The following is a 13588-nucleotide window of genomic DNA, read 5'->3' as shown; positions in this document are numbered from 1 at the left end:
TTGCAAAATTGTATGTTTGTAATATGGGCCATATCTTCTTGTTTTGCTAATGGTTTTTGACGATTAGGGCATGTCACACAACCTGTCCATGTCAGGGTCTGTCTAATTTGACTAGTTTCTACCAAGTTACAGTTCATTTGTTTCAGAATAATGCACACACGTTGATAAGTTGATAAGCTATAGTTCCCTTTCAGTCGGTCACTCTCAACACCACGTCGGTGACCAACGAAAATGGGATATCGCTTCGATAGACCAATCTACTTTGAGGGTAAACTAAACGAGCCAATGGACATTGGCATGCAATTATTGCATCCAGCTGCCGCTGATCACAGCATGAGTATAAGGCAGCAGCAGGTGCAATGCATACCAGCTTTTCGCTTTAGAGCCGAGCGTTAGTATCGCTCTGCTCAACTGTGTCTGCTGTGAACTACGAGTTCAGCACGGTCTCGGAAGCTTCGTGTGTTGGCGAGACGGCGCGACTTCAGCGGCGGTCGTTCCTGTGTCGAGTGGATTGCACACTTCAGGCTGCACTACCCCTGTCGTGACCCGTGCGTTTCTGGGTGCGGTAGTTACATGGCAACAGGTGATGGTCATGATTGCTGCCTCACGTGTATGGGCATCGGGCACGCTGAGGTGGCCTTCGTGGATGAGTCATCTTCTCACTATGGGAAGATGACCATCTCAGAGCTGCGAACCAGTCTCTGCTACCTTCAGTGGGCGGAGTCCCGTTGCTGCTGCTGTGATCTTGTGATCTCTGAGGACCATCACTTCTCTAGCACCTCCAATCCATTGGAGCATCCCACGGAATGCGCTGGGCCCTCTTTAAAGAGCGTACCAGCGGTATCCAGTGGGTCTCCCCCCGTCCAGATGTCGATCTCAGCATCGGAGGGAGAGCTGTCGGATGACGATTTGGCTGCGCTGCTGCCATCTGGGACGGTTGGCAAAGCCTGAGTCGGAACCCGAAATGGCAGCTATGCTTTCCCAGGCCACCGAGAGGGTAGGCCTCGAGTGGAATCCTCCACCGCGTCCCAAGCCCTCGCGGCTGGATGATTGACTAGTTAGCTTTCTGGGAGATGGTGAAGGCACCTCTCCCTCCCCTGGAGGAGGGCCAGGTGGAGAACCTGGAAATCTGGACGAGACTCATGCACCCTCTGCCAACCCGTGGAACCAAGTGAACCCTGCACCCCACACTCGCACCACACTCCGGCCTGCTCACAAGCCGCTGAGTTGGGTCCCTGTGTTCCACCTCGCTGCCCCACTGCGGGTACGGCTGTGCTTCCGCTGGTCCCACTTGTACGTTTTTTAAGCGCCTGGTCAGCGCTACCCAGCTCGTCTCCCTGGCTTATGCGGACCATCAGCCTTGGCTATGCAATTCAGTCCGCCTGGTGTCCCCCTAAGTTCAGCAGTATCTGCTGCACTACAGTGAAAGCGTCCGATGCCCCAGTTTTGCGGGAAAAGATCACAGTCTTACTGGTGAAGGACATGATAATGCCGGTCCCTCCAGCTGATATGAGGACGGGGTTTTACAGCCCTTTCTTCATTGTACCCAAGAAAGCCGGTGGGTTACGACTGATCTTGGATCTGCGAGTTTTGAATCGGCCCTCCATCGGCTACTGTTCAAAATGTTGACACAGAAACGCATTTTTGGGTGTGTTTGTCCCTAAGATTGTTTTGCAACGATCGACCTGAAGGCTGCATACTTTTATGTGTCTATCCTTCCATGCCACAGACCTTTTCCTCCCGCTCGGCTCCTCAGACCTTTTCCTCCCGCTCGGCTCCTCAGACCTTTTCCTCCCGCTCGGCTCCTCAGACCTTTTTCTCCCGCTCGGCTCCTCAGCGAAAACCTGGTATGAATTGCACCTGCTGCTGTCTTATACTTACGCTGTGATCAGCGGCAGCTGGATGCCATAATTGCATGCCAATGTGCATTGGCTCGTTTAGTTTACTCTCGAAGTAGATTAGTCTTTCGAAGCGATATCCCATTTTCGTTGTCTCGTGGCGTCTCCGTTCCCTCCTTCAGGGAACGAGGGTTACCATACGTAACCAAGACGTTTTGCTATTGTATGTGGTTAGTTCCATTTTATTATTAAGTTGGCTTGAAAAAGTCTGAAATCCGATTTAAACTTCTTCTTATTCTAGAAATCATGCTAGAAACATGCTAGCAACTTGCTAATCATGCTCAAATCATGCTAACAAATGCTAGTAACCTGGTAATCATGCTAGAAACATGCTAGCAACATGCTAGTTACTTGCTAATCGTGTTAACAACATCCTAGTAACTTGCTAATCATGTTAACAACATGCTAGAAACATGCGAGTAATTTCCTAATCATGCTAAAAAAATTAACACCATGCTAGTAACATGCTAATAATGCTAGAATCATGCTATTAACATGGTAATCATTTTAAAAACATGTTAGCAACATTGCCCAAGCAACATACTAGCAACATGCTTATCATGCTAGCAACATGCTAGTTATATGCTAATCATGATAAAAACATGTTTTATACCTATCTGTTTTTCTGATAGAATGTATTATCTATTTTAATTCAAACTGAAAACTTTCAGACTGCAAGCTTTTGAAACTTTTTCAAACTTTATAGCCAGGCTTTTTTAAACCAACTTAAAGTTTGTCTACAAACTTTTTAAACTAGTTTTCATTTAGTCTTGTTTTCCGTGGCTGGTCTTGTTTGCTAATTTTGAAGAGGTTTTTGGCACTATAAGCTGATCAGGGCTACACCAGTTTTAAGTAGCTAAGAGGCAGGGAATGTGTTTGCATGGTCATTTTGTAGGATATTAATGGATTAATAAGCACCTTATGAACAAAACATCAACAGAAAGCGTACATTTTCGGGCTTGTCACTCGCCGTTTATGTCACTGGAGCTGGAGCTGGAGCTGGAGGCAGCTGATCGGAGGAGGGTCAGTGAGAGTGAGGAGAGGACATGAGCTCAGCTCCAATTTGGCAGCCGTCTCTTGTCAGAGTTGATTACTGCTGATCCATTCAGACTTCCCCCAACTGTGATGAGCCACCGGCAGTAGGCAAACGCAGTGGGTTTTATTCTTGCGGGAGGAGAGGACAGTTTGAATCAGGGGGTTGTAGATCTAAACGGGTTCTCTCAGTCTGAGAAGACCTTTTCATGACCACAGCTATGACAAAACAATAGCACGTCTGTTACGAGACACTCTGGAGATATAAATCAAAAACAACAGGTGATGTAGATTTCTTTTATTATTTCTTATTTCTTATAATATTGTTATATAGTTTATTTCAGTTCATACATTGAATAAGAAAAGGCATAATGTGAAGAGATTGAGTAGTTACACATTTTAAATTTAGGGCTTTTCTGGAGGGTAGATTTATTTATACCTGTAGCTATCAGTAATAATTTATATTTTAGAAAGTATTTTGGTGGATTAAATATTCTGGTTACACGTAAATTATTTTTTTCTCCTTATTTTAAGTATTTTTATTGAATTTTCATACATTTCTAAATTTAAAGTGGATAAAATCTTGTTAAAGCAGCAAAATGACTGGATTGTTTAGATATTGTTATTAGACTCAGGGTACAGCAAACCTTTGTTTCCTGGCACTGTAATGTATTATGGGACTGAAATGTAAAGAGCAGAGGCCCCTTTCGGTCAAGTAGATTATGTTATACAACAATCTTTAATTGAATAAGTTCCATATTTTCACATCACATGTCTCATAATATCCCATTTGTCCTCATTTGCCAGCCAATATCATCCTTTTGGTCGAATTAACCAAATTTACTCTAAGGAATTATAAATATTATTGTATTGTACTATACATAGCAATGGTCAGAGCAATCAAATACGCAATAGATTTTAAATAATTTGATTGTTGGAACTTTAACAAAGGCCTGTTCTTTTTCCTTTGTTTATTTGTTCTCATATTGACCTTTACCTTTCTTTTCCTTATTTTTTATACTTCATTCTGTGAGTGGATTCATTTTATTATTTAGTACCATCACAAGTTACTGACTGCTGTAGATATTTGTTTAGATGCATTGAATTAAATATTTAGGGTAGAAACCTGTCCGGTGTGTCTCTCTCTTTCTCTTCATGCATCCATCCATCCTGGCTCAGTTTCCCTCTGTCTTTATCTCAGGCAATAAATCCTTCAACATGATGTCCCCCACTGGAGATAATTCTGAACTTCTGGCCGAAATTAAAGCTGGGCCAAAACTGAAGCCAACACCTCAGAGTAAAGGCTACACGACCGTCTTCTCTAACAGTGGCACAGCGGCGGACAATGTAGGTCACACTCCTTTACTTTCACAAATGTAGTTCCTACCTATGACGAGAAAACAATTCTTGAAAAGCCTTAACATATAAGAGTGAATTTTCTGAAGTCTGTGAAGAACATTGTTATTATTGTAATGTTGTACTTGCGTGCTTGTTTGAGCTTTATGTATATTGTTAATGGTAAATCTCATAAATGAAAAGTACTTTGTCTGATGAAATGAGTTATAGCGGTTGTCTACATGCAGTCTTTGACTAGAAATGGCATATATTACCAGGATTGGGGAAAGTTACTTTTAAAAGTAATGCATTACAATATTGCGTTACTCCCTAAAAAAGTTACTTAGTTACTTTTTATGCAAAGTAATGCGATATGTTACTTTTAAGTTACTTTTTAAATATGAGCAGGGCTTTGTGGTTTTTAATATAATACGTTATATTTAAAGCAAATGTAAAGCCCTTTCACGCCAAAAAAAGTGTAATGAATAAACCTCAGGCTGAAGGAAAAGGAAATTCACGTCTGTACAGTACAATACTGGACAAGGAGGTTCAACACTCTTCAGGCAATAAAAAAAAAACTATGAAGCACAATTGTTAGTTTATCTAAAGTCATTTTTGCTCATTAGTATGGTGAACTGGATCATCAAAGGTCAGCAGCAAAGAAATTGGTTAATAAAATGGGATTAGACACAATTGTGTTATTTAACATATTTATATATTGCAGGGTTGTGTCGTATTCTGAGTTTGCATTTCACTGTTTTAATTCATTTTGATGAATACTAAATCCAGTTATCATTAAGGAGATGGATACATTAAAATATGGATCAGCATTTCTGAAATATAACTAATGCAGTCACAAAAAAATTTTAATGAAATAATCCAGAAAAAGTTAGTTTCAGATTATAGAGTTGCATTTTGGAGCATTATAAGAGTGCAGCTCAGTGAAATCCATTGTGCAGGATAATTCAGGAAGGCCAGTGTGAGGATTGTGTAACTCAGTTATTGGTGCTGCTGAATTACAATAGCACAATTTATTAACGTTATATAATTGAGGAAATGACAAAAGCGTTCAAATTTATTCTATCTACTTTCATTAACTGGCCAATAATTTCAAGAAATGCATTCTCTGAACTCTGAACTGTGGTTGCTTATGTAAATTATTTTTGTTTAACAAACAGTCAAACAAATTTTTCTGCCCTAAATTTTAACTGCAAGTATCATAAGTGCAAGAAGTTTCTGTTTATAATGTTTATTATAATCTATGTTCTCTTTATTGAAGACCTAATAAAGAGTACCAGACATGTTTACATTTATGACATCACTAGTGGGATAAATCAGAGCTTTTATAATATTCTGAATGGCAAATTTGAAATTATGAGTTTGATAAAGACATTATTCGTATTTATTATTAGCAATTTTGAATTAATTCCAGAACAGTGCAAACCCAATCATACTATAATGCCAAAAAGAATCAAGGTTCTTGTTAAGTAGAGCAGAAATTCTCAACTAGTTTTGCATTGAAGATCAAATAGCAAACTTAACAAGATTGTTTATTATAAAACATTTGACCAATAAAAAAAGACATTTATACAACCAAAAACACACAGATCGACACAGATCTCGTTTCAAGTAAACTTGATTTTTTAGAAGATGGGAATTATTTGTTGATATTTAAATGTTATGAAGAACCATTGAAGAGTGTTTTTATTCAAGCCAGCTGTGACCATACCTATATTCTGATTGATCGTTTTCACATATTAAGGGGGAACGTCCGTCATCGCCACCAGAGCCTCTGCCAAAACCCCAGCCCAAAGACACCCAATCTGTAAAGCCACAGTCTCCACCGCCTGTCTGTGCACCCACACCACCCACTCCCACCAGCAGCGGAGGCTCGCCCCAAAACCACTCCACCTCACAGAGCAGTGAGAAGCTCACAACTGCCGTCAATGGAAACACTCCTGCCATCCAGGGCAAGTCCAGCGCGGTGGACGCTGAGAGTCTGGTGCCCACACATGATGAGCAGGGCCGGCCCATCCCAGAGTGGAAGAGACAGGTGATGGTGAGGAAACTACAAGTGAAGATGCAGGAGGAGGAAGAGAACAAGAGAAAGGTGAGTGGTCAAACACTTGGGAGGTTTATACAGAAGCTGACGCGGTGCATCTCTTATCCAAAAGCTTTCAAATCACAGCTTCATAACATACTTAAAGACCCCACGGAATCAATCCATGTGTTTAAGGTCATTTATATGCTAGTGTATTCCTAAGAGCTGACAAAATGTATACGCATGCACGAAAATAGTCTTTATTAACAAATTTGACGCACAAGTTTTGGTCGCAGAAAATGCTTTCTAGAATAAGAATTTCCACTCCCTAATAATGACATCTGCCTCTGACTAGCATTAGAAAGAAGCAAACTATAGTTCATCGGTGTGTCTGGTAACACTTTTATTAGGGAACACATGTTCACTATTAAGAGTTTTCTTTTAATAAACTCCTAATTTGCTGTTTATTGATAGTAAATAAGGTAGTTGTTGAAGTAGTTATGTTTGAGCCTGTCCTCCAACAAAAAACGACCATTTAGATCGTTTGTGCAAGCACCTTATTACGACCTATATTTACGTTTTAAAGTTAAGCACCCTCTAGCAAGCGTAAAAATAATGACAGTATCGCATTGTGTCTGTCGTCATGAAATGACGTATAACGTCATTACCAATCAAAACGCACATTTATTTATATGCAATGTGTGGGCTTTTTACACCAATCTCACAGTATTTCCTACATATTTTACTAGGTTGCTTATTCGTTTGCATTACCACTCCTAACCCCACCACTAAAGCTAACCCTCACAGAAATCATGCTAAACTATGATTTATTGAGTATATACTGTACATTTTCGTGCACGTCCGTTCCCTGGGATCGAACCCATGATAGCAAGGTATAACGCAATAATCTACCGACTGAGCTACACGAAACAGCAAACCAGAGTAGAAAAGAGTACAAAACATTAATATGAAAAAGACCTTTTTCCGATAGGGGCACAATTGTAGTATACGCTCTGATGGGTCGTATTTCAGGGATTTGGACAAACGACCTATACGAGCGTATTGATTGGAGGACAGGTTGTTATGTTTAGGTATTGGGTGGGGTTAAGGGATCTATAATATGGTGATGCGTTAATGTACTTTATAAGTACTAATAAACAGCCAGTATGCTAGTAATATGCATTCTGATAAGTAACTAGTTAATAGTGATTTGTGTTCTCTAATCGAAAGTGTGAATTGTTTTTGGTTGCACAGATTTTCCATAAAATTTGCTTTCCCAAACATTGGGTACAAAGAAAGCTATTCATTCTGATAGTGTCTTCATTCTTTTGTCAACTTTACAAGCTGGATTGTTTTCAGGATGTTTTGTAAACTATGTAGTATTGGCTATTATTTTAAACATGGGATAAACTCAGTAGGAGTTTCAGTAGGATATCCATCATCACAAGAGAGAAAACTGTCAAAGCATTTCTGGGGTCTTTAAGCATGTTAAATAATCGCTGTTCAGAATAGCATACTAACATGCTACTGTATCTGCAGTAGATATTTTGCATGCAATTTGTCTCTTTATAAATAGAATGTTCCTCACTTGACTTATTCATTAATATAAGGTGCTTGAAAATGTCTTGCCTTATTTGACTGGGTTTCTATAGCAAGTTGTGACATGTTATATCATATTTCATTTTAGAATACTAAATTACCATATTTAAGTTAGTATTCCCTTCTGAACATGGCCAATCTCTAATGGTTTGTTACATGTTTATATACAATCCAGTTTATAAAAAATGAACTCTAACAATGTAACTTTTACAAATAATAATGGAAATGAGTGCATCTTCTCAGCTTCTGACATCAGCGCTATCCTCCTGTAGTCTTAGTAGTGTGAGCTATAGTATCACCTCTTTAGATTTTAAAACTGCTCATGATTTCAAATGTAAATTGTAGCTGTGAAATTGAGGTTTGATCTTTCTACATGGAGGATAGCGTTGCAGTGTCTGCATGGTGAGTTTCGAGTGTATACACTTTTATTTATATAGCACTTTACTATATACAGTTTCAAAACAGCTTTACAGTGTTAACAGAAACAAATGTGTGCTGATAATGCATAAGGACAATTGGAAATAGTTAAGTCAGTTCATATATAATATATAATATTGCCAGAAATTTTGTAATTTGTAGCTCCAAAACTGATTATTACAATGCATTATAATCCATATGCATTATACCAACTTCTTTTGAAAAATATAAGATCTGCTAATTGCAAAAGTGAGCTGTGTTATCTGTCACTTGCCCATGAATGGGAAATTGTATAAAGCAGTGTTGTGTGAATGAGCAGACATGTATGTAGCTCTGAATTTTATCATGAATAAATATTCAGATTAGCAGAAATGGTCAGCACATAAATATTAGAAATTTGTTGTTAATAGATGCAACTTAAGGATGGAGAATTAGTGTTGGGATGAAGTATCATTTGTCGATGACTCAATAATATATTGTAAGTAGTATATTTGTATATTTTTTTTTCCAGGGAACATTGTTTTTTATGACAGCATACACCAGATTACCCACTTTCGCCTTAGATTGCATTACTGAATCACTTTTACTGGCTACTTTATGTTTATTGATTATGAACATATTGATGTGTCCCTCTGGTATGTAATGGATTTGTAAAACTAGGCCTTTAAGAGTTTAATATCACCTCTCAGTTTTCAGTTTATCATAAAGAAAGACTCAATCTAACAAATATACAGTCCCTCCAGAAAAATGTGATTATGCGATCGCCTGATTAAATGCATAATCAGCCAAAGGCCGCATATTTATGCGGGGTCGCATTTTTTCAAATACGCCGCTCTTTTGCCGCATAAATTGCCGATTTCAGAAAGCAAAATATCCTTCACACAAGTAAAGCACCATTTTCCCCCTATTGCCATGGGAACCTTATGAAGCGCGCAAATCATTCTTATTTGCCAACAAAAATAAGCGCAAAAGAACGCGCAAAGCAGTTTCCCGATTTGTTACATGACAGTGGAGCCAAATTATATTGCGAGAACTTGCGAAAACTGCGGTTTGATGAAATAGAGGTGATTCCCCCAACACCCCCTTCTCACCAGGCTATTAACACTGTTGTAGTTTCATTCAGAAGCTGATGCAGCTTTACAGTTGTAAGATTGCACTTTTTTGTTACAGAACAGTACCAAAAACTTACAGTTGTAATTATATTAGTAGTATGTAAAATAATTTACGTTGCAGTAAGAGATTGAAACTTAAATATTCTGTGATTTAGTGTGCTCGCTTATCATAGGAAGTAATAAGAAATTACTACATTAAGGTAGTAGCCTAGTGAGAAAAAAAAGTGTTGGGGGTATCACGTTTTTTCACTTTTTCATTAAACCGCAGTTGCAGTTTTTGCAAGTTCACGCAATTTCATCACATAAAATTGCAAAAATCTCCTGCATATTCCATCGCATTTATTAAGAAAACGTGCCGCAAAATCAAGGTTTTTTACCCACAACAATCACAAAAAAAATCTGCATTTTTCTGGAGGGACTGACTACAAATAAAGCACAATCTTCAGTTTTGTCAAGTGAATGTTTGGCTGTGTGACATTTGGTTGGCTTTTCCTATACTCTGTGTTGAGTGATGCAGTGTTTAATTTGGGGTTGTTGTGACCATCTCAAGACAAGCCTAAGTGTGTTTGACATTTCTAAGGAAGTATTAGTTTAATGTGGCTTACTGGCGATGGTGCACGACAGCTCTACGTTTTTACATGGGGATTCAGTGGTGTGATGCAAAGCCCCTTCACACTGTATCTGGAGCTTACAGCATGAAGTGCAGTTGGTCGTCTTGCTCATTCTACTAATTAAGCGCTTTATTTTTAATCTTATACCTTCATACATCTTGTTAACGTCCTGAAAGTTTCTCAGTATTTTTTTTTTTTTTAGATCAGGTCCATATAGTCAAGTGCCTTGGAAACATGAGCTAAATGTAATTGACAGATAAGGTACACATGGAAACTTCTGGGTAATTTTCAAATGAATGTCTGATGAATGTCTATATGGTCAGCATCGGTGGCAGGCTGTGGAATTACAACAAATAAATTTAGCATTGTCCTCAGTTTGAAAAACTGATTGGGAATGTACTGTAAAAAGTACATCATATATCAACTCGAAAACAAAAACTATTTACATGGAGCTGAGTTATGCATACTCCATTCACAAATATTCGGCTGGTAACTTGTAACTCTGTTTAGTCACAACTCAAAAGGACATTTTAGCCAGCTTTATGGCTCAAGTAGACACCATTTTTAATGAGAAAGTCTAGTGTTTTTACAAAAATATGAACTTTTAAACCAGATGACCGATACCTACTACATACATAGTAAGTGTTTTACTGAAAATATAGTTCTTGTTCCTTTTTTACGAACTGAGGATTGCATTGAAATTATTGTTTATTCTATTCACTAGCATGTCAATCATTCTGAAGTTACCCAGAGTATTTTTAATATATTTAATAGATCCTAACATAAATTCATACAATACATTTCTAAGACAAATGAGCTGTCTTGCCATACTCAGTAAAAAACCCTGAAGATTCTTTAGCAAGTAAAGTCAACTCAGTCAAAACAAGGCATGATCATCGCACCACTAAATTCATGTAAAGTTTAAAACGTTTGGGGTGAAGAGGCTTTAAATGCGTGTATGTAACGCACCGGATCCACAGGCTGAAGAGCTCCCCACCTCTGTTTTTGTTCCCTTCTATATCCTCCTCTGAACCTACTTTAGTTTGCTGCCAGTGGATACTATCAAGCCCAAGACTGGCACTATTCACACGTGCACAATGCTATATTGGGTCCATTTGGAGAACTGATGACAGAGGATGACCTCATCCGCATTGAGAAGCAGATCGAGAACCTCCAGGTCATGCACAAAGTGACAGAGGTGGAGAAAGAGCTGGAGCAGCTGGAGCAAGAGTTGAAGCAACTCCTACCTGTGTCTGCAGCCTTGAACCAAGACCACTTCTCAGTCAACCCCAAACAGGTTCATGGGCAAGCAGAAGACCTGCCTGCCTGGTGCAGCAAGATCTCCACGCTGCTCAAGAGCATGGCCATTCTGCTCGCCACTTTGGGCGGAAAGGAGATCGACATTCTGGAACTGATCAATGAGGGATATACATACGAAGGCCTGAAGAGTGGAAAGGGCCAGACAGGGATCTCAAATTCTGGGAACATTGGACGATCGCAATCATTCTCCACTCGAGAGGAGGTGGAAAAGGAGATTAAGCAGTGTGGTGTGTCTGTGAAGAACCTGAAAGCCAATTACGAAATTCATAGCCCGTCAAACTATGAGGACAACAAAACAAACTTCAAATACAAGCGCACAAGGTCCTTGCCGGCGGTTAGTGAATGCAGCTACCCTTCAGAACCCATCCTGGAGGACGAGTTGCTGTTCTCTCTAAGTGAGAGCCTCTCGCAAGCCGGAGATGGGTCACCGATAGATCAAGATTTGAATTTACCTTTGGTGAATGAGGAACCTATAACACAGTCCCATGCATCTTTGACGTACACTGGGCCTGGACCATCTGCACCAAAGAAAAATGACCTCCCCGCGAATCCACTCACATCAGAGAATCTCACCCGCAGTCTAGAGGTGCAGACAGACCTGAGCTACGTCCAGGAGTGCATCGAGATGCGAAAGGAGAGGATTGTGTTTCTGTTCCTAGAGCACTGGAGAAAGTACACAATGACTGAATCCTACAAGTGCTCAGGAAGGGGGAAGACACTGAGTGTTGAGGAAAACGACTCCCATTCCCAGTATTATCACAGTCTAGCTGAGCCAGACGGCATCATGCAAATGGAGGATGAACAGCTGCTATATTTCATGAAACAGAGACAGGTGGTGGGAAATCTTCTTGGCCATTGGAGGACCATTATGAGCCAGGTGCCCACACGACAAATCCGCAGACTCAGTCGAGCTCAGATGATCTACTGGCCCGAGCACTTCCTTCCCCACATCAATGGGTCTCCAGTTCAGTATGAGAGTCTAACCCTTGACCTTTTCATGCTTGGCTACTTCCAGCTTCTGGAGATGAACATGTCGCGCACTGAGCGTAAGTTCCGCCACTTGCTTTGCTACGAGATGTTTGACAGACTGGGCAGTCAGCCGTGGGAAGTGATTCGCCAGTTCCACCGAGAAGTCATGGAGAGCATTGAGAGCGGGAAACGTGATTGGTCGGATGGCTTCGAAGATATCAAGCTGAAATATTTTGGTGACTGTGTGGAGGGCGGTGGGCTGCTGGAAGCGTCTGAGCTCATTCTGCCTCCAGAGATTCTGCAGACATCCGTGAACTTACCGCAAGAGGATCCAGCTGATGCAAGTCTCCCAAGTATTTCACCACCTAAAGTCCCAAATGAACACACAGGGCCAACTTCAGATGACTCTGCAAAGGTCACCCGACAGGGCACTTCTGAGAGTTCAGCTAAGACTATTATAAACGATATCGAAAAACAGAAGAGTAGTAGTGAAGTTCAGCTATCACATGATGACGTTGCAGCACCTCAGGATGCACCACAGTCAGAAAACATAGTAACGCAAGCAGCTGAAAGCCCCCAGACAGAAGCCCCATGCATTCATACTGTTAATGAACAGGGTCCAGCAAATATTAAAGAGGAGCCCAATGAGGACTCCATCAAGCTTATCTATGAGCTTAAAGAGTTTAGCAATGATGAAATTATTAGATACATCGACCGAAGCTTTGCCTTCTGGAAAGAGAAGGAAGCTGAGATGTTTGACATCTGACTTACCAGGTCAGATTTTTTGAAGGATGAAACACAAAATAATAAGGAGACAGAGAATAAATGCTTGCGTTCAGATGATCAGGGAGGCAGTTTACTTGCAGAAGCATCTTGATTGTCAAAAGAAGCGATCAAATGTTGAGCTTTATACGTTTTGAAATTCAAATTTATATCATACATAATTAAATATTTAGTTACTCTTATTTGTTTAATAGCCATAAAGAGCTTTAGAGGTACACATGCAAATAAAAGCCTACGAACAGCTGTGAGCAGTGGTGTAAAATGTATTTTGTAAATTGCTATCATGCAGATCAAACAATAAATACATAGAAATCATAGCACTTCATGTTACAAGGTGAAGTGCCAGAAAATGCAAGTCTGTTCTGGCAGAACATCAACTTTTAAAGATTCACACAGGCATTAGGCGTGCTTATTCATTCAAACAGTCATATCCATCTGTTCAAAGAGCTTGAAAAATATATTTTCTTGAAA

The 13588-nt window shown here is 39.9% G+C and overlaps 2 protein-coding genes across 2 annotated transcripts in view; both read left to right on the top strand.

Moving 5' to 3' along the window:
- Positions 1 to 13588, top strand: part of LOC128018190 (glutamine--fructose-6-phosphate aminotransferase [isomerizing] 1) — a 368579-nt gene that overhangs the window by 333645 nt on the left and 21346 nt on the right. The gene's annotated exons all lie outside the window — the stretch shown is intronic.
- The window catches only part of LOC128018103 (espin-like), an 81476-nt gene that overhangs the window by 64064 nt on the left and 3824 nt on the right, over positions 1 to 13588 (top strand). The window contains exons 13-14 of the mRNA XM_052603476.1: positions 4132 to 4277; positions 6028 to 6375. Of these exons, the coding sequence (XP_052459436.1) occupies positions 4132 to 4277; positions 6028 to 6375 (494 nt within the window). The remainder of the gene's footprint in view (positions 1 to 4131; positions 4278 to 6027; positions 6376 to 13588) is intronic.

This window comes from Carassius gibelio, chromosome A8 (genome assembly GCF_023724105.1).
Source record: "Carassius gibelio isolate Cgi1373 ecotype wild population from Czech Republic chromosome A8, carGib1.2-hapl.c, whole genome shotgun sequence".
NCBI classification, from domain to species: Eukaryota; Metazoa; Chordata; class Actinopteri; order Cypriniformes; family Cyprinidae; genus Carassius; species Carassius gibelio.
This window is presented reverse-complemented; position numbering and strand designations above follow the sequence as displayed.